Below are 22,963 nucleotides of genomic sequence, written 5' to 3'. Positions count from 1 at the left end.
CTATCTGATATTACTGCATGCCTTCTACAAGGCGACAATTCTCTGCTAAGCACACAAGAACGAGTAAAGATACACCAACATCTCGACCATCAAGCTAAACTCACAAGCCAAGCATTCAATCGCCAAGCCTTTCATTAGATCGATCATGGACCCTCTTTCGCCGATCTCCCAACCTCCTCCCAAGGTACACCATCATGGTCCAAAAACGCCGACCGTATATGATGTCACTTTATTGAAGCATCCTACCCCTGGCACGATCGCATCAATGAAATCGATGACGATAGATTCAATTGACAATGGGCTGGGCTGACCAAACTGTGCTGTCGAAAGTCGCATTATATAACTAGAGCAAAATACCATGCGATTGATCAAACCAACACTTTCTGTAAGACATTTTTTGAGAACTTCTTGCTTCAGAGCAACTTTTCCAATCAGAACATTTGTATCTTCGTCAATTGCAAACATGCCTCCCAAGGACAAGTACACCGACCCTGAGCTTCGCGATGAAGTCAAGGAGGAAATCCACAACAGCGACAAGGGCGGCGCACCAGGCCAATGGTCGGCAAGAAAGGCTCAGATGATGGCTTCCGAATACAAGAAACGCGGTGGTGGTGTAAGTCTTCCATATCTTTGGTAGAGCTGTCGCCAACTACTGACTTGTCCCATAGTACACAACCGACAAGAAAGACCAAGACGAGTCGCAACAACACCTCTCCAAGTGGGGAGAAGAAGAATGGCAAACCAAAGACGGCTCCGCCAATGCAAAGAACGAAGACGGCACCCAGCAACGCTACCTCCCCAAGAAGGCCTGGGAGAACATGAGTGAGGAGGAAAAGAAAGAAACCGACGACAAGAAGCAAGCCGCCAGCAAAGAGGGCAAGCAACACGTCGAAAACACCGACAAGGCAAAAGAGAGCAGAAAGCAAGCCAATGAGGAAGAGGACGAGAAGTACGAGAAGAAGAAGGCAGATGAGAAGAAGGAGGGTGACGAAAAGGAAGAGGCTCAGGCTGGTGACAAGCGCACTCGCTCTTCCGAGTCTGCATCGCCGTCGAAGAAGCAGAAGCAGAATGATGGTGCTGCTAAAGAGACATCTTCGCCCTCAAAGTCAAAGTCCAACGGCAATGAGAAGGAGGAAGATGACAAGGACGACTCCAAATCCTCCTCGAATGACAAGTCTTCCAAGAACGACTCTTCAGATTCCAAGTCCAACGACTCACACGGCAAGCCAGCATCCAAGGATCGCCTTCCCAAGAAGGACCAAGAAGTTTACTGGAAGACACTAGGAAACTGGACAAAAGGCACTGTCGTCGAGGTCGCGTACGAGGAGAAAGAGGTTGACGGCAAGAAGGTCAAGGCATCGGAGGAGGATCCCAGAATCGTGCTCAAGAGCGAGTCTTCTGGAAAGGTCGCCGTGCACAAGCCTGACGCTGTGTTCTTCGAGTAGAGAAAGACGCCTAGTTGCGCAGCTATCGACGAGTTGATGACTTAAGTGTACCCTCTTGTACAGATTTGTTTGGATATCAGGAAGGATATGTAATAATACGGGCTGTAAGATAAACGAGTTGAATTAACGATCTGGTTCCTCTTAACCCTCCTTGTGAGGTCCGCACACTATTCGTTTATTCTACAACTACGATGTATGACTTCAGTCAAATCGTGCCTCTATCGACAAAACCAGACCAGGAACATACTTCTGCCACCCGTAAAGTACGACAGCATAGGTGGATCTCACGTGTGTCTGGCTCCTTGACTCGACCACCCTGCCTGCCGGTAACTGGTACCTGCAAGTATCACGCGTTGCTCCATAACTGTGCAACACGTCTTCTCCGAGCTCCCGTCAAGGCCCTTCACCAGTAATCCATGCTGCCGATCACTTTGTTCTTTTGCTCCCACTCTTCCAGGTCGATCATATCAGCCTCGTTACCACGCCAGCCTGTGTTCTGCACACCGACACCATCCATACGAACGACAACACGATCGATAATATCCTGGATATCGAACAGCATCTTGTCATCGAGCACATCCTTCGCGTTCCAGGCGGCATCCTCACCGATCTTCGTCTTCAGATTCTGGTCGAAGAAAGACTTGGATGAGACTGACAGCTTTGCCTCAAACCAAAAACGTCCAGCTCTGATCATCTCAGTCCTCTCCTGCGATGCAAATTGATGGAGCGAGGTGTTGTCTCTCATCCAGCCTCTGTTCAGGTCTTGGACCTCTGTAAGGTGTAGCGTTATGCGATCACTGATATGTTGGAATGAGAGTTGCTTCTTGGTGCAGGCACTTCTGATTTTGAGATCACCAGTCACGAGGAAGCGTAGGTCGACAAGTCTGCCGTCCCTGGAGTCACGAACTTCGGCTGATAGCTTTTTCAAGAACTCCGTGATTGCCTTGTGGTACATGTATGGCTCTCGAGCGTTCACAGCAAAGCGAGCATCCCACCTTCGTTTCGGATAGTGGAAGAATACTTGGCCAAGTGTAGCAGGGACCAGATCGACCTCCGCGTCGTCGGGGCCCTTGACTTTGACAATGACGTGGTTGTGGTATTTGTCTTCACAGTGGAACTCATACCAGGATGCCTCTGTGGCATCCTGGCGAAACAGCTGTGGAGTTGGAATTTGGCATGCTTCAATAGTGGATGAAGTCAGTCTCTCTACGAAATGTAGGACTGACTCTTGATCTGTAGAGAGATGTTCCTGGATACCTGCTGCCATACGTTTGGAAGGCATGGCCTTGGAGGCAGCAAATTCCTTTGCTTCCGGTCCTCTCAAGCCTTCGATCAGAATGCGGCCGATAGAGATCTCCATGTCTAGATATCCTCTATGTGCTCTCGCGCAATCCAGAAGCTGCAATAGATCGCTGCTGCATTCTGGAAGGACCAGGGGCTTTGCCTGAGGTGGTGGAGTTGCTTCAACAGAGGTTGACCTTGGTTGACTCTGGTTTGACTTGCTTGGCTGTTTGTTCAGTCTGGGATCCCAGTCAGGAAGATCAAGCTCGACTTTGCAAGCTTGATTGCTAGGCTTCCTCTTGGCCTTAGACTTCGGCTTGCGGTGAGCCGTGGTGTTAAAATATCGACGAGTTGCGACTTCATCTTCAACCTGGATTCTTTCCTCGACATCGTTGGGCTCTTCAGGCTCAGCCAGCACCATATGCGAGTATTGTCCTGGTCGAGTCGACAATCCTGGTGGTGCAGCAAGAGTTGATGGTGATGTTGGCTGTACACGCTGCACGCGAGGTTTGGGAGCTTGCGTTCCGAGTGGAGGGAATGGTTCGACGGTATCATCTCCGGTATAACCTGTCACAGGCTGGACATTCCATTCAGCTTGAACCGGACGTGTGGGTGTGACATCCCATGGTGCTCTGGGTAGCTTATCTGAGAACCTAATTCCAGCTGCCCTCCTAGACAGCGTCGACCCGACAAGAGATGATGGATACGGAGAGACAAGCGGCGGGATATGCACACGACTCTCAGTAGCCTGGGCTGGAGATCTTGGGCGACCCTCATAGTCAATAAGGAAATTCGTATCGAGTCGAGCCTCAGCGTGACTCAAGTCTGGACGACTTTCAAACTCCTCGATCTCATCCGGGAATCCAAAATCCGGAATAGGATACTCTGACTGCTGCTTCAACGGTGCTGGTACGGGCCTGAGTACCTCACTAGCATCACCAAGGTTGAGACCGTCAATACCACCACCCAACAGATCACCTTCCTCAGGCGCAGAATCGATGGTTCCCTGCACCCATTCCTCGACAGCATTGTCAACGAAGGTTACCAAAAGGTCATGCATGCCCTCTCTGACGAAGTGTGGAAGCGGCATGGACTCGAACTTCTGAACCAAATCCGGGTTGTGAGTGTAGTTGGAAGGTTGACTACTGAAGACAGAGAGCCGAGCGTTGCTATCGGGGCGCATCAAGCGCACCACACGTTGACGAGGTAACATTTGTGTGATTTTTGGTTCATCCGGAGTCAATGTTTGCAGCAACGTTCCGTCTTGCAGGTGTTGGAGACGATGCAGTTGTAGTAAAGCGTTGACCTCCTTTTCAGTGCGCATGAAGTGTGAGTCGACCCTTGGACGGTGCTGTACACATCAGTCAGTCGAAGGTGTCGGCAAATTTTGCTGCTTCAAGCTTACCGAAATCCTCTCGATGTTGTCCAGCCTCTTGCTGACGGTCTGAACCTTGGTGGCAGTAGCATTGGTGATGAAGACGCATGACCTTTCGACATTCAGTTCCAACGAGCACGTAGTGTCTTGGGCAATCTCCTGTAGAAGCTGGTCCGGCAGAACCAGCGCGATGTCTGTGCTAGGATTCTTCGGACTCCAGAAAGGCTTGTCTTCCTCTTCGTGCTCGGACGAGGGACGATCAACATCAATGAGAGCCTCGTCTTCTAAGGCATCGTCTTCCCGGAGAAGCTCGTCAAGTTCATCTTCGGCATTAGCTTCTCCACCCGTCTCGACAGGACGAAAGATCTTGGGGTCGGCCATGACATCCTGGGGACCATCCTGGTGCTCGTTGATATATTCATTGCAGAGATCCACGAATTTGTAATAAGTCTGATCATAGCCAGGTTCTGGAAACTCGATGCGGAACATCTGAGTCTTGTCAGTGCGTGTCGAGACCGAGAAGAAACAGGCTGAGGAGTTGTGCACAGCTTACCTGCTTGTCTGACATGTATGTGCATCTGACATTGGCGTCTTGCACCATCTCATCGAATGCGGTGATGAGCTCATCGGGCTCAAGAAACTTCCACACTGTGCTGTACACGAAAGTGCTCGCCATTGTGCGAGTGCAAGCAGATGTCTAGAAAGCGTAAAAGGCGTCAAGTTGTTAGCAGCTCTGAGTAAGGATTGATGGAAATAAGAGATCACGAAGTGATGGATGAAGTAAAGTGAAGGATGTTGACGCGCAGGAGATGGTTAGATGGGCGTCTCGTGAACGAGAAGATTCAATGCTGAAGTCGTTCGTCTTTTCGTGTGTTGATCGGGAAGCTGCGAGGTCCCGTTCGCGTGCATGCGCCTTGCTTGCATGGGAGAAAGAAAAGCTAGAGCAAACCGACGCCATGGAAACACTGGATCAATCGTCCAAACGAAAAACACCTGAAGCTTTTGATGAATGTCAGCCCATGCTGCCAATCAGCACTTCAGCTCACTCTGGAAAGCAGTCGATTTCATCTTGTGATCATATACCATGAGTATTGATATGTTGCTAACCGTATTACACCCAGTGTCTAATTCCGTAACACCTCGCTATGCAGCCATTCGTGAGCAATAACATGTCTGCTAACACTGAATTCTGAAAATCCCATGAACGCCTCTCGTAAAGTCCCTGTGTAATTGGGATCCCACTCTATACAACATAAGCATGCCAGAAGAAATACTTCCGTACTTCGAACATAATTCACTTTTTGCAGCCAGCCCCAGAGGTGGGCGAGAGGCTCAAGAAGGTGGCGATGGTGGAGGTGAGTTTACACCGTTCTCGCTGTTGACTTTCTGCATGTTCATGAGCCACTTCATGCGATTCATGACCTCGTGCATCTCCTGCAGCGTCGTCTCCAGTTCCAGCTCGCGGTGACTGATGCCTCCCTTGAGCGCTTTGACGTCTCCAAGGACAAGATCAACCTCAGAATCTTTCTCTGCTTTGTATTTGTCCGATGCTGTCACCAGTTCGTGGTACAGCTTTCTCGCTTTCTCGGACTCTTGACGCATCTGATGATTGACAACGTCCAGTTTGATGAGACGTTTTCGGTCTTCTTCTCTATCGTCGCTCAGCTCTCGTAGTTGTTTGTTAGCCGCTGCGATACGCTGTCGGTATTCGGACGATAGTTGACGGTGTGATGTTTCAAGGATCGAGGCGTGTGTAGTTGCGTGTTTGGCTTCTTCGACAGCCTGTTGGACTTCTTTGTTGCTGTGCTCTTGGTACTCGCCCATCTTTCGTTCGGCTTCCTGAACTCGGTGCTCCAAGGACTCTCTCTTCTGTCGCTCAATGTCGAGCTCGGCCTTGAGATCCTCGATTTTGCGGTCCCGTCGCTTGATCACGCTCTCGTCCACTGCTTTACAATGCGAGAGACGTGCGTTCTCGGCTTGAAAAGCTTCTAGTCGAGGCTTCTGTGCATTTGCGGTGCGTTGTAGCTCCTCTCTTTTCGCAGCTTCCGCTTTGATCTCTCTTTTGAGTCTGTCATTTTCGGCCATAAGTTTTTCGATAACACGACCAGACTTTCCGAGGTTTGCATTTCCGAGACCTGTGCCGCCGACCCAAGGAGTGCTGTCTGAGAGGATTGGAGAGCTCTCTATGATCGTCGTCGTAGTACTCATATCGTTGTTGGACGGTTTTGGTGACAATAACTGCTCTTGTACGCTGTCGCGAGTGTTTGTTGACTGTGGAGGTTGAGCTGCTCGCGGCGAAATCAAGCCGGATTGGATTTCTGAAGCTGGTGGAGGGGATGAAACGTCGACAGGAGAAGTCGGATCAAAGGGAGCAAAGTCGGGCATCTTCAATCGAGGGGGGTCTGCAAATTGACCATCTGGATGTGTAAAATGAGCGATGAACGTTGTTGCGGCAGTGACGGAACAAGAAAACAAAGGACCCTGCATTTTGAAGCTGCAAGCAATCGCAAGAACAGCGCCAAATGGAACGTGCTTACCGCCAATAATCTCTCTTTCCTCCTCGACACTTTCGGATGTCTTGCGCCCAACATGCTTGAACCGTTGTGAAAACTCTCGGAGTGTGTTGAGCGATGACTTTCTTCGACCAAGTCCAGGTTTCTGCGTGTTGTCGTCGGCCATGCTTGCCCACAACAACGACAAGCGTCAAGTGTCAGTGAGTCCGTGTGCACGGCAGAGCAGCAATGCGGCGCAAACGGTTCCTGTGGTTCCTGCGGTCCTTGTGGAGCAAGGCCAAAAGCATCGCGCGCGAAAATGTGGGATGGCCGCAGACCTTATGCGCCTTGCCGAGTGCCCATCTTAAAGTCTAAATTAAAAGGGACATTGCGTCGGCAGGTATGAGATACAGTACGTTAGGCCATCAACGGCTGTCAATTACGACGCTCAAAGACAAGACAGTCGTTCGACCATGAACCACTCCCCCTTATCCTAGCACAGCCTCTTGTGTAACTATGTATAGCAATGATATCAATGAGCCGTTGCCCTAATCGATACATGGTTTTTGATCAGCAAAAATGCTATTTCGATTGTGTTTTTGCTTTATAACTATGTGCGATTCTCCTAGTTCTCTAACAAGCCTCGACTTTCAAAGGTTCGATGCAGAGTGATTTATGTTCTTGTGTTGGACGCCGGGTATATCGTGAGCAAGACATGCTGAGACTTGGGAATACTCTCCGCCTAGGAGGCTACTGCCTCTTGCAGTTTCTGAAATGCTTCCGGTCGGAATTTGGGCATGATTTTCGTCACAAGTGGTCGCGATTCATCGTCTGTCAGATATTGTCAGTGAAAGTGAGAAAGACAGGACGTCGTTAGTACATACAGTTCTTGTAGAGATCTTCCAAGGCATCGAGGGCCATTTCTCTTGCTGGGGGTCGAAGAAGAATCAGATAATGTAGCGCCTGTACTGCAAGTTGCACTCTTTCCGGATCCTTTGCAAGCCTGACCACACGCTTAAGAACATCTTGGTTGATGCTCGGGATCTCTGACAGGAATCTGATGAGAAGTTTGTCTTTTGCGTCTAAGAACGGCACGATTCCATCGAGGATCTTGAGCATCCACTTCTCATAATGCTCGGGAATATACTCTGCCTCTTCGTTTTGCTGTTTTTGTATACGATCGTTGTACCATTCCTCGTTGAGCCAGGAGATACCAACATCGATACGTTTTCGGAAGTCGTCGACGACGTACAAGTATAATGATTCTCGTATAGCGTCATTGAGTGAAAAAGTGCCCTTTGACAAGCTCCCCGACTCAGATTTAAGCTTGCTTTCATCAAGTCCAGCAGGAGCGCGAGTGGCAAGACGAGCGATGAGGGTGATCCAAGCATCTCGGTCGTGGTTAGTCGCCGCGAGACGATTGAAACCAGGTTTTTGAGTTTTGCTCGATGCTGGCTGTTCCATTTCGGTAAGTGTACTGAACACGCGGTTGACGGCTCCTTTGCTGTACTCTACAGTCTGTTCTGCAGTCAATGGTGGTGGGGGAGGTAAGTTAAATGGCCCCAGGGATACAGGAGCTCGATCCATGTCTGGAGGAGCTTGATCAAGGTCATTGATTATTTGGTCAGTACTTTCAACGCCCGGTTCATACTCCTCATCGTCTTCGTTCTGCACAGGGGCAACACCTGTTACCGCCTGCGCAGCCCTTGAAGCAGTGGCAGGTCTTGCCGCTAAAGACAAGTATCTTGCTTGAACAGCATTGATGGCAGCGTCCATTTTGACCTTGTCTATAGACTTTAACAATGGTGCAACGATGCTCAAGACAACATTTGAAGGAATCACGTTCACATCGAAGCTTCTCAGCCCCTGATCATGCGTAAGAGTGAACAGCTGTGCAAGACTGACAGGCCCTTGTGGTAATGGTGGTATCTGAGAAGCCGGAGAACTGGGCTGAGGCACTTGTGCATCGAGACGTTGTCGCTTGGCCTCTGACAGACCGTCAGTAGGTTCAGCAGGTGCTGCTCTTTTACGGCTCGACTCATCGAACACATCTACAAGCGTGTGTCTGAGCCTCTCGATGCATTGTTGGATGCGACCGGCTAGAGGATGATTGGGGTTCTTCTTGATTATGTTCAGCAGAAAAGCGGTCGTTGTGCGTGTCATGGATCTGATCATGACTTTATGGGTTGGCGAAACAGGTGTCGTGGTAGCGAGTTTGAAGGGGTTGTAGTTCAGGACTGTTGAGATGATCTTATTGGCGACGGAAGGACGGTTCTTGACCAAAGACCCCAGACTGTTCAAGGTAGCGGTCACAAGCAAGGCATCGGTACTGTTGTCCTGCAACACGCCTAGTAACCTGTCGAGTAGACCCAAGGCTTCGGCCTCCAATGTTGAGGGAGACATGATAGGATGATCGCGCGGAACCAGGGCAAGAGAGATTTCGTTTTGCTCAGGCCGTCTCGGATCCGCAATCAAACCTGGTGTCTGGACTTGAACCACTCTTTGGATGAACTTGACGGAGCATATATGGATGCCAGGAGGAGCGTTGTGCATTCTACGCAAAATGCTCGATTTGATAGCAGCCATTTTCTGCCATGGTGAGGGATCCTGAGGATTTGCTACAGTTTGGCGGAAGACGAAAGGGTAGATGCTTGCAGCTGTTTGTACGACGCTCTTGATCACAGCGGTATCTTCCTTTGGACGATCGAGGTAAGCCTTGAGTGTGTCCAGAACCTGTAGACCCAAGTTTTGCTTGTGTTCCTGAGCAAGGACAGGAGATGCGAAGGTTTCGGCGAAGAAGTCGGCGCCCCATCTTCTCAGCTCGAGGATAGCATCGGCGCCCACGATACGAAGAAGGCCGGGAACGACTTGAGGATAAAGAGCAGGGTCGGCGAGTGCGAGGTTCCGGGCAGCGTTCAGCTGTTTGATTGTGTCGGCGACATTGGCCTGGGCAGCCATAGTGGGCGACAAGAGGGCGGCGGACGCGCCGAAGACGTCACGCAGATGGGGGAGGATTCAGCTCGGAGACAGCTACGGCTATTGCGACATGAGGCACGTGTGTAGCAGCTTTGATGGGGTTGTCTGCAGGTTGTGACAGTATGCTGTCTCGACGGACGACCAAGGAAATATGGCGGTGGGCAGCGCAAGGCGATGTGGTCGAACAGGTGGTGAAGCTCCGACTCGTGCTCTGCTCTCGCTTTGAGTTGAGAGTTGACGCGCGGGAGAGCAGCAACGACCCTCGCCAGTCGTTCTTGGCAAGTCCCAAGTCCGGTTCTCGAACATGTGAATCGTGCTTTCCCTTGCAGGCTGGTATAATAATTTCACAACTCGACCAGACATGCCTATCGGAAAGTACGCATAACCCAGGACTGCTCACAAAGTCACTCTCACTAACGCCATCTCAGGATCCCTCAGTCGTCGTACTACGACAAGTACAATCGGCCCACCGCCGCCCTTTACCGTGCTCGCCAGCCGTACATTGTCAAGAATGCCCTGACCGGTCTGGCCATCTTTGGTTTCGCTATTGGTGTTTGTTCGTCACATCCATCTCGTCTCGCCTTGTATACCCGGCTCGACTAATACACTACCCTAGACTCCTTTACCATCCGCGCTGTCGCACAGGATGAATTCGAGGATGTCATCGTTCCTGATGCGCCCGCCACACCAGGCCATGCTCCTCACACTAGCAATGTGAGGCAGGCCGCTCCCAAGTAGAAGACGGATCGAACTCGACTACACATCTGTAACACCACATGTACATTCAATCTCGGCATGGTTAAGGCGCATGGAGTTTATGGGAAGCCTGTCCCGCAGGGCAGCAGCAGCACTTTTGATTACACGAGCCATGAACTACAAAGATACAAAAGAAAACATAAATTCGCTGTTGGCATGGTATATTTACATCAACACGGTCTCAACACCAGTAGGAAGGTTGCCCTTGAAAGGCTGTTCGCTGGGAACAGCATTGTCCTTGATCTGCTGCAACTTCTTTGCATTGGCCTCGTATGCCTCCTTCTCGTACTTGGCGATGACCTGTGACATGTCGGCGTAGTGGCCGGCGGGCACGTTGTGAGGTGCTCCAGTGTTGAGAATCCTGTCGACAAAACTTCGTTAGCATTCCAATTGTCTTCGCGTGTCTTTTGTGTGTCCGGCTTCATAGACAGTTTCCTTCTCTTTCTCCATGTATGATGTTTCCCAATGCTGTGTTGATAGGATGAACCAAAGGCAAGCTGGACGTACTCAGGGAATCTCAACGTGACGTTCTGGGCGCGCTGAGTGTTGGCAAACAGGTTACGGTCGGCAGCAGCCTGCTCAAGAGCATCGGTGTGAAGAGCGGCGATGTGAGCGGCATCCTTGCGGTATCCGTCGTAGCTGTTGATGACGCGGGTGAGGTATTTGTGCTCGTAGTTGCCGGGTCCAGCGAACTGGAACATCAGGTAGCCGATCGGGATGAGGGACATGGCCATGAAGAATCCGGTCTGTCTCCCTATCAGTCTACGGTCTCTTGTCGTCTCGTCCTATCCTCCCAAGACACGTACTCCGAGCTTCTCTTCTTCGGGGTACTTGATGCTGCCGGCGGCCGGGGCCTCGTGGTGGGCGTAGCGTTTTGTTTGCTGACGAGCGACTGCGCGCGCAGTTTGCGCTGCGCTTCTTCTGAAGGCCTGCATGATGTGTTGTGTGTACAAGGCCAATTGTTCTGCTAACCAGTCGTCCTCTTGGTCCGGCAGAGTGATGTCGAATCGTCCTTGGCGCTGTTTTGCCGGCCCGAGCGCGAAGCGTGGAGGAGTATCCAATCAGAAGCACTCCGTATATAAATGAAGGTAGGTATTCATACAATACAAATTGAAGAAGTCTACAAGAACACATGCAATCACTTAATAGTGAATGAATTGCAACATTGGGCATATCACGTCCATGCACAATTTTCGCGCTGGTCGATCTTAAGCAAGGACAGACAAGAAAGTCCAACACAGCGTTCACCAGTATACGAGGACAATAATTTTGGTCACACACTAGGTAGACACTTGGCACAAGAGGCTAGAAAGTTCTTGTATGCGCCGCCGTGAAAGTAGTTCTTGCATTTCTGACGAAGTTTTTTCATTGTATTACCTGAATATGTTGTGCGTCTGGACGGATAGAACACCACCAGAGACTGAGCTTGTTCAGAGGTAAGCTTGCTCGAACTGTTTCGTCAGTCTTTCAACGAGGTTCTAAGCCATTCCAGGGCTTTTGCAATCGTGGACGATTGCATCCGAGGTCTCATCACCGAGCTGTGGCCATTGCTTCCAGGTAAGTTCCAGCAGCTCTTCGCAAGCCCGTCCTGTAGGCACCGTGGGTACCTTGAACTCTCAAATATTGTGCCGTTCTCGTTTTATTTTTGTGTCAAATCCAAACTCCACGCTTGAAAGAAAGAACCGCATTATGCATGTCCAGCGCCAGTAAAATGCATATATTCCATGCAAACTCCGGGGACTTTTGAGACTTCGATAGAATCGGTGTGCGCGCCAGGCCATGGCGGGTCGTCAGATGTGTTGGTAGGTTATAAAGCCGGGATGAATGGTCTCTCATTGCACAAAGTTTCTCAGCTTCATCATCTCGTCGAGCAGCTCTTGCAGATCTTCGTCAGAAATCTTGCCTTCGAGCGAGGGCACAAGCGTTTTTGCTTCCTCAGCAGAATCAGGGCATAGACTTCCTTTTAAGACGGTCAGTGAACGAACATGTACTGCGGTAGTCAAGTAAACTCACCGAGCTGGCTGCGCTCAAAGCGCTCGAGCTCGGTGCGAGTCGTGAGCAACTGCTCAACGGCAGTGACGTGCTCCTGCTGCTTAAAGCGAGCAAACAACTCGAGGTATTCCTGAGTCTTGAGAAGAGTCTCGGATTCGGAGACCTTCTGCTTGATGTTGCGCCGGCGGGTCGTGACAGCGTTGATGATGGTGCGTGCTTCGGACAAGTTCAGAGCAGGCACCTGCTGGAACTCTCCAAGACGCAGAATTGCTGTGGCCTCTTCATCTCCAGTGGGGGCTCTCTTTGGTCGCGAGATCATGTGCGGCGCAGGAGCGGGTGCGCCGGGGTTGGCCATGTTGTCTGGGGCGAGCGATACGAAAGAACTCAATCGACTGTGGAAGGCGACCTAGGAGGTAACAGTGTAATGATCAGCGAGAATAATGGTGTGCTGCGCGACAGCGACGTGTTCGAGTTGTCGATTCGAAGTTCAAAGCGCAACCAGCGACGGAGCTTGGCACTGGCTGACTTGCATCGATGTGACCGCAGAGCCTCTTCTTTCATCCTTCACTTCTTCATTGAAGCACACAAAGATGACTACGAGAATACAATTCATGTCAGACCTTCACTTGGAGCGTATCAATTACAATTACGATATACCTTGTGCTGCCTCCCATCTGGCCTTGGCTGGAGATATTGGACGCTTCTGCGACTACGACGAATATGCCGCTTTCCTGAAGATTCAATGCCAAACATTTGATCAGGTACTTTTGGTAGCAGGGAACAACGAGTTCTACGGCTCCTCACGACAAGAGGCTCTGGATGCAGCGAACAGACTAGTGCAGGATCCGATTTTGCAAGGCAAGCTGGTGTTTCTGAATCGAACTCGAATCGACCTTGCAGGATCCAACATTACCGTTTTAGGGTGCACGCTACACTCACATATTGCGTCTGACTGTACTCAGCTGAACAAGGATTTCACAAGCATCAGGAACTGGAATATTGAAGACCATAACAGAGAGCATGAGCTAGATGTCGAATGGTTGTGTTCGTCTCTCCAGCACATTGCCGATACGGACTCTCAAAAGCAAGTCATCATAATCATTCACCACGCCCCGTCGTTCAAAGACACGTGTCATCCTATGCATGAAAACAACGCCGTGAGTCAGTGTTTCTGCAGTAATACATTGGACGCTTTCAGAACATGGAAAGGTCACGAGCAAGTAAGCAATTGGATATTCGGCCATACGCATTGGAATGCTCGTTTCATGCGCGGAAACACAATAGTGCAAAGCAACTGCCTTCCTAACCAACCTCGCAATCTCAGTTGGTGGAGAAGGTTCACCATGTACAGGCCGTTCGATCTACGAGCAGTCATAGACACTCCTGCACGGTATTGGAGCAATTAGTTGTTCCCTCCCCCATCCCGAGGCACAAGGGCAACAAGTATGTAAGCTATCGAAATGCACAGTTCTAGTCTGAATATGAGTCTGGCTATCGAGACAGCCTTTAACAAGGCTCTCTCCGTGGAGACCGCGGTCCTCGCCAAAATTTTGTGCATTGCTTGAGCTCCAATGTGACAGTCTTTGAAACATACGGAGGCCTCTCAATACTTCAGTCATACTTTAGTTGGTGATCTGGGTAGATAATGCGCCGAACATTGACATTGTGGAGCAGCGGAAGACAGATCGTCACTGTCAAGCAGGTACAATACGGGGATTTTGCATGGGGTTCGGCCACTAGGCGCCATTGGCCAAGTGCCATCCATGCACATGTTCAACAAAAGTCAAGCATTCAGAGGCAGAGCCAAAGCTGATGCAGGATCATGTCGACGGCTGAGTAAAGATTCCAGGGCTCGATACAATGCCAGGCTAGTTTTGGGAAGCTGCATTGATCAAGTCTAGGTCCTCGTCTAGGTGGATTCCTTGTTGTCTCTGGAATTCTCATCACGAGTCAAGATCCCCGCCAAGATTTGTAGCCGCACGCGTTACATCCTTTCATACACGGGGAGGAGGTACTAGTATTTACCTACATTCGACCTACGCTGTTGGCTGCCCCACGCAGGCACTCTCTATTTCGGCCCTTGGAACAACGTCCCATGCGGTCGCTATCCAGTCTTCCCACGAGCAGGCGCTGCGTCCGCCCCGACTAAACACACAATCGTCCGCCGCCGCCTCCTGACTGTGCGCAACTCGCTGTCCTTGTTTTGATGCCATTCTATTCAACACCATCCTGCTCGACGCTTCCACACAAGTAGCCGCCGCTACCTCACGCTCGCTTTATTTCCTCTGTTCGCAACTTCTCCTAATACACCATGGGTTTACCAACGGACCCCTCCACCCAGCACGACGCTGATGATCATCCCTATCCTTCCGACATCGCTCTTCCTCCCTCTCGCACCAACACCTTCGACTCTCCTGGCGAATCGCCTTCAAGAACCTCTACGGACGCCGAATCTCAGCTTGAATTGGCGTCGCGCCACAGACCTAAACGCAGCCTGGATGTCAAGGACGATCGCCCTTCAGACGCACAAGTTTCACCTTCACGGGACCGCTCTCGACCAAATGGAAAGCAGTCTAATAGGATATGCGCAAAGTGTGGTGGTCATCTGACCGGCCAATTCGTACGCGCTCTGGGCGGCACATACCATCTTGAGTGCTTCACATGCCACGTTCGTAATGCTGAGATGTGACCTTCTGTGCAATCGCTGACTGTTTACAGGACTGTGGTAAAGTCGTCGCTTCCAAATTCTTCCCCGTTCCAGAACAACCCCCGAATCAGTATCCTCTCTGCGAGACGGACTATTTCCGCAGATTGGACTTACTCTGCCATGCATGTGGAGGCGCCCTTCGCGGCTCCTATATCACCGCTCTGGATCGCAAATATCACATTGAACATTTTACCTGCTCTGTATGCCCGACTGTTTTCGGTGCCCAAGACAGCTATTACGAACATGAGGGCAACGTATACTGCCATTACCATTACTCAACGAAATTCGCTCAGCGCTGTAATGGCTGCCAGACAGCCATTCTCAAACAATTTGTCGAAATATTTCGCAATGGTCAAAATCAGCATTGGCACCCAGAGTGTTATATGATTCACAAATATTGGAACGTTCGACTACACCAAGGTGGCTCTGTGGATGAACCTCTGGACTCGGAAGAGAATGCTACAGAAGAGCTGCGGAAGATGGTCAAAGAGAGTGAAGAGAGTGTCGAGGAGAAAGTGCTTTGGATTTGGCGCACGCTCTCGTCATTTGAAGAGAAGTCAGCAACATGCATTTCTGATATGTTGTTACATGTCAGCAATGGCGCCTATGTTGATGGAGTCATGACGGCCAAGAAGTTCATCACTCATGTTGACCTCTTGTTCTCTGCCGCAGACAACCTAGACCAGGTTCTACAATCTCACACAACAAAGGGTGCGTTTGTTTTCTATGCCGCGTATACTGCGCATGCTAACCTCCTTAGGTCTTTCGTACTCGAGAGAGGCCAAACTTTTGTGCAAGAAAGTTGTCGCTTTCTTCCAGTTACTCGCTGAATCTCAGGAAACTGGTGTTAGACGACTGGGTGTCACACAAGAACTTCTGTCCCTTGTCACAGGTTTAGCGCACTATCTCAAACTCCTGATCCGCATTTGTTTGCAGGGCGCTTTGAAACTGGAGCGCGAAACTGGCAGTCATGAGGGTCTGACTAACTTCTTGGACGAGATCGGTGCTCTTGACGACAGACTCGATGCTGAAGACGACAAGGATCCAAGAAGCGAGACAGAGAACTTTGTCGCACGATCCGCAGACAATTGCGCCATTTGCGACAAGTCTGTCGAGGATAAGTGTTTCGTACGCAAAGACAGAAGATTCCATGCCCAATGTCTCACATGCAGCAAGTGCTCAAAGCATCTCGCTGATGAGTATGCACTGGCAAGATGGGATGAGTCTTCTCAGAAACTCTTCTGTGACCGTCATGCTGGAAGCTCGAGCGAGGGCGATCTCGTCTTTGTCAGCCGTCTTCAGCAATACGTCCATCTTCTCCGTGTCGCTCATGCGAGATTACTAGCCACTCTGCGTACAAGCGGCGCGTTGCCTCATACTTCAGGTCTGTCGAGAAAATATCTTACACTAGATGATATAATAACTCACAGAGCCTTCAGATGATCCAAACCTTACAGACTATGATTCCAACCGTGGACACCGTGTCTCACCAAAGGGTTCCATGGACCCACCATTACTTAGATCAAACACCCGCTCCAAGTCATACGCCGGCTCGACCAAACGTGAGCACTCACCTTCATACGAACAGACACTTGGAGACATCCGAAGATTGCGCTCGACGCGCATGGAGAAGAACATTTCAACAACAAATCGTAAAGCTCGTACATCCAGAGTCATCGACGGCCCTGAAGGTCTGCACGGTGACTCAGAAGACAGGTTGGAACGCCGTCAAACCGGAAACTTCCAGATCGTCGACGATGGTGAAGCTGGTGGTTCGCGCATGTCACAACTTCAGTTCGGTAATCATGAGTCTATGACCTTGGACGATATTCCAAGGCTTGTTCAAGCACAGCAAACGAGAGAGCAAAGGCCCAATGCCTCCAAGTTCCATCGTGGTCCCATGATACCTCAGGAGCCAAGACCAAAGCTCGTCAACAACGGTCATACACGACACGTCTCGCTTGGTAACGACGAAAAGCCAGCTCTGGTGGAGGGCGGTGCTTTCAAGACAAAGAAGTACTTCTCCGAGCTGTCGGCTCTTGAGTATTTCATTGTTCGGCACGTAGCTGTTCTTTCGATGGAACCTCTGCTTGAGGGCCATTTCAACCAGGAAGAATTGCTTGATCTTATCGAGACGAAGAGACCTACTTTCTGGGGCAAGTTTGGAAAGGCTTTCAAGCCCGAGACGGGCAAAAAACCAAAAGGCAACAAACGAGGCATCTTTGGCGTGTCTCTTGAACAGCTGGTGGAGAAAGACTATGCGGAATCAACAGATGGCATTGGGCCAGGCGCCTTGCGTATACCTGTTCTTATCCAAGACGCCATCTCCGCAATGCGGACAATGGACATGTCCGTCGAAGGTGTTTTCCGCAAGAACGGTAACATCAAGAGACTCAACGACGTCAAAGAAGAGATTGACTCCAAGGAGATGGTCGATGTTGACCTCACAAAAGAGAATCCAGTACAAGTTGCCGCGCTTCTCAAGAAGTTCCTGCGAGAGCTACCAGATCCCCTTATGACGTTCAAGCTGCATAAGTTGTGGATAACATCACAAAGTAAGTTTTGGGTGTCAATAATGCCCGAAGTCTTGTACTAACCGCTCCCCAGAAATCACGGATGAAGAAACACGGCGAAGAGTACTTCACCTTACATGCTGCCTTCTTCCTAAAGCACACAGAGATACAATGGAGGTGTTGTTTAACTTCATGCAATGGGTATCATCGTTTTCTCACATCGATGAGGAATCTGGCAGCAAGATGGATGTCCACAATCTTGCTACTGTGATGGCGCCCAACATTTTGCACTTGGGCAAACGCGATGTTCCCTTGGATGATAATCTGCTCGCTATCGAGGCGGTGCACTCCCTGATTGAGTACAACGAATACATGTGCGAGGTAAATTTACTACCATCCGCCTGTCGATTGACTAGAAACGCTAACGTTTTCTTTGTAGGTACCCGAAGATCTAGCTCTTATCCTCAACGACTCCACATTGTTCTCCGCCAGCGCCGATATCACCACAAAAGAGATCTTAAAACGATATGGCGATCGTACCAAGGGACCCTCGACTACACAAGGAGATGTAGCACCGCCACCTCAATCTACGACACCTAAGTCTCGTGAAAGCCGGGGCAGTGCGCCTGTTGTCACTCGTGTTGACACGGATGCTGAACAGGCTAACGCATGGGGCAACGAAGCCAGTGTTCGTCATGTGGCAGCAGATATGCCACCACAGCCGCCTTTTGCCATGCATCCGAACAAGTCTTCTGAAAGTCAAGGCAGCCCAACGCGGAATGGCAATCGCAACAGCGGATATGCTCCAAGGCCAATGGGTGTGACATAGGATGAAAATCTATCCGGCGGGCGGTAGCCCCAAACATACTTGGACCTGTGGCTGTCCATTGTTTCTGTTTGTTGTCTACCACTGCATTCCTGCTTCCCTTCCGAGCAGATGTGTGAGCATCAGAGTTCCCCGGAAAAATGTCTTTTCATTGCAATGAGTTCTTGTGGGGGGCAGCTTGTTTTCTTCTTTTCTTCTTCTCTTCTCACCACCTTTTACCCTTGTTGTCTCGACAAAATTATCTACCTCTCCTTGTCATCTTCACCCTTCGTCTCATTTCATCATCCGTTTTGAGTATGCGCTTTTCCAACATCATCAACATTATCAGTATCGCCGACATCATCGCTTTGGGACAAGTTGATAGTCTTATACTTCTCTGCTTTTTTTGACTCGAGAGATAAGCATTGGTCACCAGGACAGACCCGTAGACGGGTCAAGCAAAATGCATCATTATCCATAATCTATATTCTGTGTTCCTGGTCTTTCACCCCTGTTCATGCTAGCACTGAATCTCACCCCATCAGGACAAAGCCCACGTCCACTCATTTTCAGGAGAGCATCTCCAACACGATGGTACGCTGGCTACGCGCATCTTCACATATCTACAATAGTGCATGCTACCACGATGGTGCGAGAGGTGGTATTCATGAGTTCGCCATGGATGCACGGAACACCCTGACTTTAATTTCAGCAGTTGCAACATCTCGACCACACCTGCCTGAAATGTCACAGTGATACATTTGGGAGTTCTCGAAATCAATTCAGAGTTTCCCGCATTGGTTTAATATCTTGTTTTTTGTGCCTTTTTAATGAGTAACGAGCATTTGACATTGCACGAGGATGGGGCATCGGACATTGCAGCATGCCCGAGTTCGGAGGCTGACAAACACCTCGGCTGATGGCGTCAGATTCAAGGACCAAGGACTTTTCTAGCAGAGCATTGTAAGCATTCAACTTGACTTCCCTACGCCATTCAGAGCGACACAGGACAGTATGTCGACTCCTCGTGCAGTGAGGCAGCTTGCCAATGGATTATTCCGACGAACAAACCCTAGAACACGCTTCCTTCCCGTCCAACGCAGCATACATAGCACAAGCAAAGCGGGCTCGCAAGCAGCGGCGGGCCAACCCATTGTCGAAGCAGAGAGACCCTCAGAAACACCTGTCGTAAACCCACCACTCAGCTTCCCTTGTTTGGATGCCTTAGACAAGAAGACTCAGACTTTGACGAACAAGCGGTCGTTATCTGGACCCGAGCCGTCGTACGCGCCAGGTGCGACCGAAACCTTCCACTGCCCCTCGCCGCTCCTGCTAGACTGGGGTGGTGTTTTGCCATCCTTCGATATCGCATACGAGACTTGGGGTACCCTCAATTCGGACAAGAGCAATGCTATCCTGCTACACACTGGTCTGAGTGCTAGCAGTCATGCAAAGAGCACACCCGCAAACTCCAAGCCTGGCTGGTGGGAGAAATTTATCGGCCCTGGTGCACCCATCGATACCGACAAGTACTTTGTCATCTGCACAAACGTGTTGGGAGGATGCTACGGCAGTACCGGTCCAAGTTCCAAGGACCCTTTGGCCAACGACCAGCCTTACGCTACACGATTCCCCATCCTTACCATGCAGGACATGGTACGCGCACAGTTCCGTCTTCTGGACTGGATGGGCATTGAGAAGTTGTATGCTTCCGTCGGCTCTAGTATGGGCGGCATGCAGAGTCTTGCCGCGTCCGTCCTACACCCCGAGCGTGTAGGCAAGCTCGTGAGTATCTCGGGCTGTGCTAGAAGTCACCCTTACAGCGTTGCCATGCGCCATACTCAGCGTCAAGGTTCGTTTTCATCCTCACGTCATTGTTTCTACAACTGCTGACACTGCATTAGTTCTCATGAACGACCCTGCCTGGTCTTCGACACGCGGCAACTACTACTCGGCCATCCCACCCCACGCCGGCATGAAACTAGCCCGTGAAATTGCAACCGTAACCTACCGCAGTGGCCCTGAATGGGAACTCCGCTTTGGCCGCCGTCGCGCCGATCCCTCGAAACCTCCTGCCCTCTGCCCCGACTTTCTGATCGAGACATATCTCGACCATGCAGGTGAGAAGTGGTGTTTAGAGTACGATGCAAACAGCTTGCTGTACGTGAGCAAAGCCATGGATCTGTTTGACTTGGGCAAGGAACACATGGATATGTTGGAAGGCGTAAGAGCATCCAATGCTCACAAGCTCGACCAGTTTGGCGCCGACAAACCCACACCGAAGCCAGAGAGTGGATCGGCAGACTTGTGTAACTTGACGTTGCCAGATACACCTTATGAGGAGCAAGAGTCGACTGCGGATATTATGAATGAGAAGACTGATGTCAAGGCTACTGCTCAAGACAACGAGCCTCCAGCCGATCTGGTCAAGGGCATGCAGGGATTGAGAGATATCCCTGCTTTGGTGATGGGTGTGGCTTCTGATATCTTGTTCCCTGCTTGGCAACAGAGGGAGATTGCTGCTGCATTGAGGAAGGTGGGAAACAGAAAGGTCACCCATGTTGAGCTTGGCGAGGACCGAAGCTTGTTCGGCCATGACACCTTCCTGCTTGACCTTGAAGGCGTTGGTGGCGAGTTGAAGAGATTCTTGGGTTAGATTTGGTCACGCACTAAAGAACATGTGTACGTATCATGAGCAAAAGCATAGCGAGTTGTCTTAAGGATATGCATGATTTTGTTTTTATCTCATGGTCTATGGGTATCGTAGTATACTTTGAGCATCTTCTAAACATCCTCAAATTCCATGTCATCTTCATCAGACTCCGCGTTGTTATCAACGGCAGGCGCGACGTTGGCCAAAGGCACATCATCAGTGTCTTGCTCAGTCTTGACACGTTTGGCATTCGGACCTTCAGCCTCCTCGACCTTGATGTCCGGTACGCTGGCGCCTGGGGGCACGTCTTCGAATTCGTCCTCGTCCTCGTCGTCTTCCTCTTCTTCCTCTTCTTCTTGTAACCTCGCTCTTTCCTGCTCTGCTCGGTATGCGGCCCAGTAATCATCCATGACGGCATCGTCTCTTCCGGGTGTGCCTCCCAACTTCTTGTCGTCTGCTGCGTCGTCGACGGAAAGACCTCCAGCATGTGCTTCTCTTTCTCTTTGTTCCCTCAGCTCCTTTGCGCCTGCCGTCGTCATATCGCCAGACACCGTAGATCTGGTAAGCCACTCGGGCAGAGCGTTCTGCTTGGCCTCCTTCTCGCGCTTGATTCTTGCAGCCTCTGGATCTGGTTTTGTAGTAATGTCGTCTTCCAATTGCACCTTGACTGTTTCTGGAGCCAGGGCCAGACCTTTTGATCCTGCAATGCTGGGCTTGACTTCCTCGGCGATTCTCGTTGGACGGTCTGGATGGGCATCGCCTCTGTTGATGGGTAGATGTAGCGACAAAGCCGTGTCAAAGTCGTTTTCCGGTACGTTTGCCTGATCGATTTCGCGCAGCAGGGCTTCGATAGCCGCGACTTGGGTATTGAGACGCATTTTGCTTTCGTTCTCTTGAAAGTCTTCGGCTACAGGGTCGAGAGGGTGTTCGCACATATGGCAGAGGAAGCTGCCACTCAGAGGGTCGATATTGTCCATGACTTCCAAATCGGTGTACTGACTCTTGCATCTCGGACACTCAAGATCCTTCTTCTCCGTCGTCGGTGCTCCCATACTATCGATATGTTTGGACAGCCGCGACAAACGATACTTGATAGCATCGATGGCAGGGTGAAAGTGTAGCCAGTACCAATCCACATGCTTAACATGCTCTCGATTCTTGAAATTCGGATTTGTGGATGGTGGAGGCGCATCTTCCTTCTTCTCTGCGCGCGTTTGTACAGATATCAGGCCGGCGTCTTTGAGCTTGCCGCATTGCTTCCGTAGCTCTTTTTTGTTTGTGCCTAGACAGTGTGCAAGGTCGGTGTCTGTGAGGGTGCTGTGGATGCCGAGGGCGTCGACAATGAGGACGTCTTCGACTGAGTAGAATGCTCGTGCTGTTATGCGCAGTAGGTTTTTGGCGAGATCCATGGTTGGTGTCTGTCTGTGGCCTGACAGTCGAGGAGACAAAGATGCCTCTTGGGCGGGTATCCGACTGCTCTCTCTCTTTATTATATCAGATGTGCACGTGCAACAAGCTGATTTTCGTCCGAAGCTATCGTTCAAAGTGAGCTGTATGTAAATATTTATGGGTCGTGTGAGTAGTGAACGAGGACGACTTGTTCATCGAAGCTCGAGAAGCACATGCAGATCAGTTTCAGGCTTGAGGGCTGAGGATTTTTGTCATAATATATATATGGATTCCGTGAAGCACTTCTCATTAACCAATCATCTGTCGCAGTGGTTTAGTGGTAAAATTCGTGCTTGCCATGCACGAGCCCCGTGTTCGATTCACGGCTGCGACATTCGTTTTTGTCCTTCGTATGATGACTCTGTGGTAAGCGTCCCGCTGACATCTCTTTTGAGAAGGAGCTGCTATTGGTTTTTTTGGTGTTTCATTGCCCCCAGGCCCCCGTAATGACAAGTCCGGTTATGTCAAGTTGGCTTTGGGCTTCAAAATTTTGTGCATGCTTCGCAGATTCGAGAAAGA

General features: G+C 50.4%; 11 protein-coding genes across 11 annotated transcripts; 5 read left to right on the top strand and 6 right to left on the bottom strand.

Moving 5' to 3' along the window:
* Nucleotides 1-463: 463 nt before the first annotated feature.
* M437DRAFT_79134 (uncharacterized protein) lies at nt 464-1,445 on the top strand (the record flags this gene model as incomplete). The annotated part of the gene is made up of 2 exons (XM_041027113.1): nt 464-613; nt 669-1,445. The coding sequence occupies 2 exons, from the start codon at nt 464-466 to the stop codon at nt 1,443-1,445; spliced, it is 927 nt and encodes a 308-aa protein (XP_040875293.1).
* Nucleotides 1,446-1,848: 403 nt separating this feature from the next.
* Nucleotides 1,849-4,777, bottom strand: M437DRAFT_88735 (uncharacterized protein; the record flags this gene model as incomplete). Its single annotated transcript, XM_041028895.1, has 3 exons — nt 1,849-4,077; nt 4,132-4,590; nt 4,655-4,777. 3 exons carry the CDS (start codon nt 4,775-4,777, stop codon nt 1,849-1,851), a joined length of 2,811 nt encoding a protein of 936 aa, XP_040875292.1.
* Nucleotides 4,778-5,433: 656 nt separating this feature from the next.
* M437DRAFT_59779 (uncharacterized protein) lies at nt 5,434-6,309 on the bottom strand (the record flags this gene model as incomplete). The annotated part of the gene is made up of 1 exon (XM_041023636.1): nt 5,434-6,309. The coding sequence occupies one exon, from the start codon at nt 6,307-6,309 to the stop codon at nt 5,434-5,436; it is 876 nt and encodes a 291-aa protein (XP_040875291.1).
* Nucleotides 6,310-7,335: 1,026 nt separating this feature from the next.
* Nucleotides 7,336-9,551, bottom strand: M437DRAFT_79131 (uncharacterized protein; the record flags this gene model as incomplete). The annotated part of the gene is made up of 2 exons (XM_041027112.1): nt 7,336-7,424; nt 7,478-9,551. The coding sequence occupies 2 exons, from the start codon at nt 9,549-9,551 to the stop codon at nt 7,336-7,338; spliced, it is 2,163 nt and encodes a 720-aa protein (XP_040875290.1).
* A 379-nt stretch (nt 9,552-9,930) lies between these two features.
* On the top strand, nt 9,931-10,307 carry M437DRAFT_79130 (uncharacterized protein; the record flags this gene model as incomplete). Its single annotated transcript, XM_041027111.1, has 3 exons — nt 9,931-9,944; nt 9,998-10,125; nt 10,186-10,307. 3 exons carry the CDS (start codon nt 9,931-9,933, stop codon nt 10,305-10,307), a joined length of 264 nt encoding a protein of 87 aa, XP_040875289.1.
* A 183-nt stretch (nt 10,308-10,490) lies between these two features.
* M437DRAFT_59720 (uncharacterized protein) lies at nt 10,491-11,260 on the bottom strand (the record flags this gene model as incomplete). Its single annotated transcript, XM_041023627.1, has 3 exons — nt 10,491-10,686; nt 10,833-11,071; nt 11,132-11,260. The coding sequence occupies 3 exons, from the start codon at nt 11,258-11,260 to the stop codon at nt 10,491-10,493; spliced, it is 564 nt and encodes a 187-aa protein (XP_040875288.1).
* Nucleotides 11,261-12,157: 897 nt separating this feature from the next.
* Nucleotides 12,158-12,672, bottom strand: M437DRAFT_79128 (polymerase II polypeptide D; the record flags this gene model as incomplete). The annotated part of the gene is made up of 2 exons (XM_041027110.1): nt 12,158-12,285; nt 12,339-12,672. 2 exons carry the CDS (start codon nt 12,670-12,672, stop codon nt 12,158-12,160), a joined length of 462 nt encoding a protein of 153 aa, XP_040875287.1.
* A 235-nt stretch (nt 12,673-12,907) lies between these two features.
* On the top strand, nt 12,908-13,723 carry M437DRAFT_59796 (uncharacterized protein; the record flags this gene model as incomplete). Its single annotated transcript, XM_041023640.1, has 1 exon — nt 12,908-13,723. One exon carries the CDS (start codon nt 12,908-12,910, stop codon nt 13,721-13,723), a length of 816 nt encoding a protein of 271 aa, XP_040875286.1.
* A 905-nt stretch (nt 13,724-14,628) lies between these two features.
* M437DRAFT_59833 (GTPase-activating protein-like protein of the rho/rac family) lies at nt 14,629-18,366 on the top strand (the record flags this gene model as incomplete). The annotated part of the gene is made up of 6 exons (XM_041023647.1): nt 14,629-14,985; nt 15,036-15,735; nt 15,785-16,408; nt 16,464-17,579; nt 17,632-17,918; nt 17,977-18,366. The coding sequence occupies 6 exons, from the start codon at nt 14,629-14,631 to the stop codon at nt 18,364-18,366; spliced, it is 3,474 nt and encodes a 1,157-aa protein (XP_040875285.1).
* A 990-nt stretch (nt 18,367-19,356) lies between these two features.
* On the top strand, nt 19,357-20,998 carry M437DRAFT_59745 (homoserine acetyltransferase; the record flags this gene model as incomplete). Its single annotated transcript, XM_041023631.1, has 2 exons — nt 19,357-20,194; nt 20,247-20,998. 2 exons carry the CDS (start codon nt 19,357-19,359, stop codon nt 20,996-20,998), a joined length of 1,590 nt encoding a protein of 529 aa, XP_040875284.1.
* Nucleotides 20,999-21,126: 128 nt separating this feature from the next.
* Nucleotides 21,127-22,404, bottom strand: M437DRAFT_59676 (uncharacterized protein; the record flags this gene model as incomplete). Its single annotated transcript, XM_041023618.1, has 1 exon — nt 21,127-22,404. One exon carries the CDS (start codon nt 22,402-22,404, stop codon nt 21,127-21,129), a length of 1,278 nt encoding a protein of 425 aa, XP_040875283.1.
* Between the last annotated feature and the right edge of the window lie 559 nt (nt 22,405-22,963).

Source organism: Aureobasidium melanogenum, assembly GCF_000721775.1.
Source record: "Aureobasidium melanogenum CBS 110374 unplaced genomic scaffold scaffold_34, whole genome shotgun sequence".
Classification (NCBI taxonomy): domain Eukaryota; kingdom Fungi; phylum Ascomycota; class Dothideomycetes; order Dothideales; family Saccotheciaceae; genus Aureobasidium; species Aureobasidium melanogenum.
Note: the sequence above shows the minus strand (reverse complement) of the source record. Positions and strands in the feature narration are given on the sequence as shown.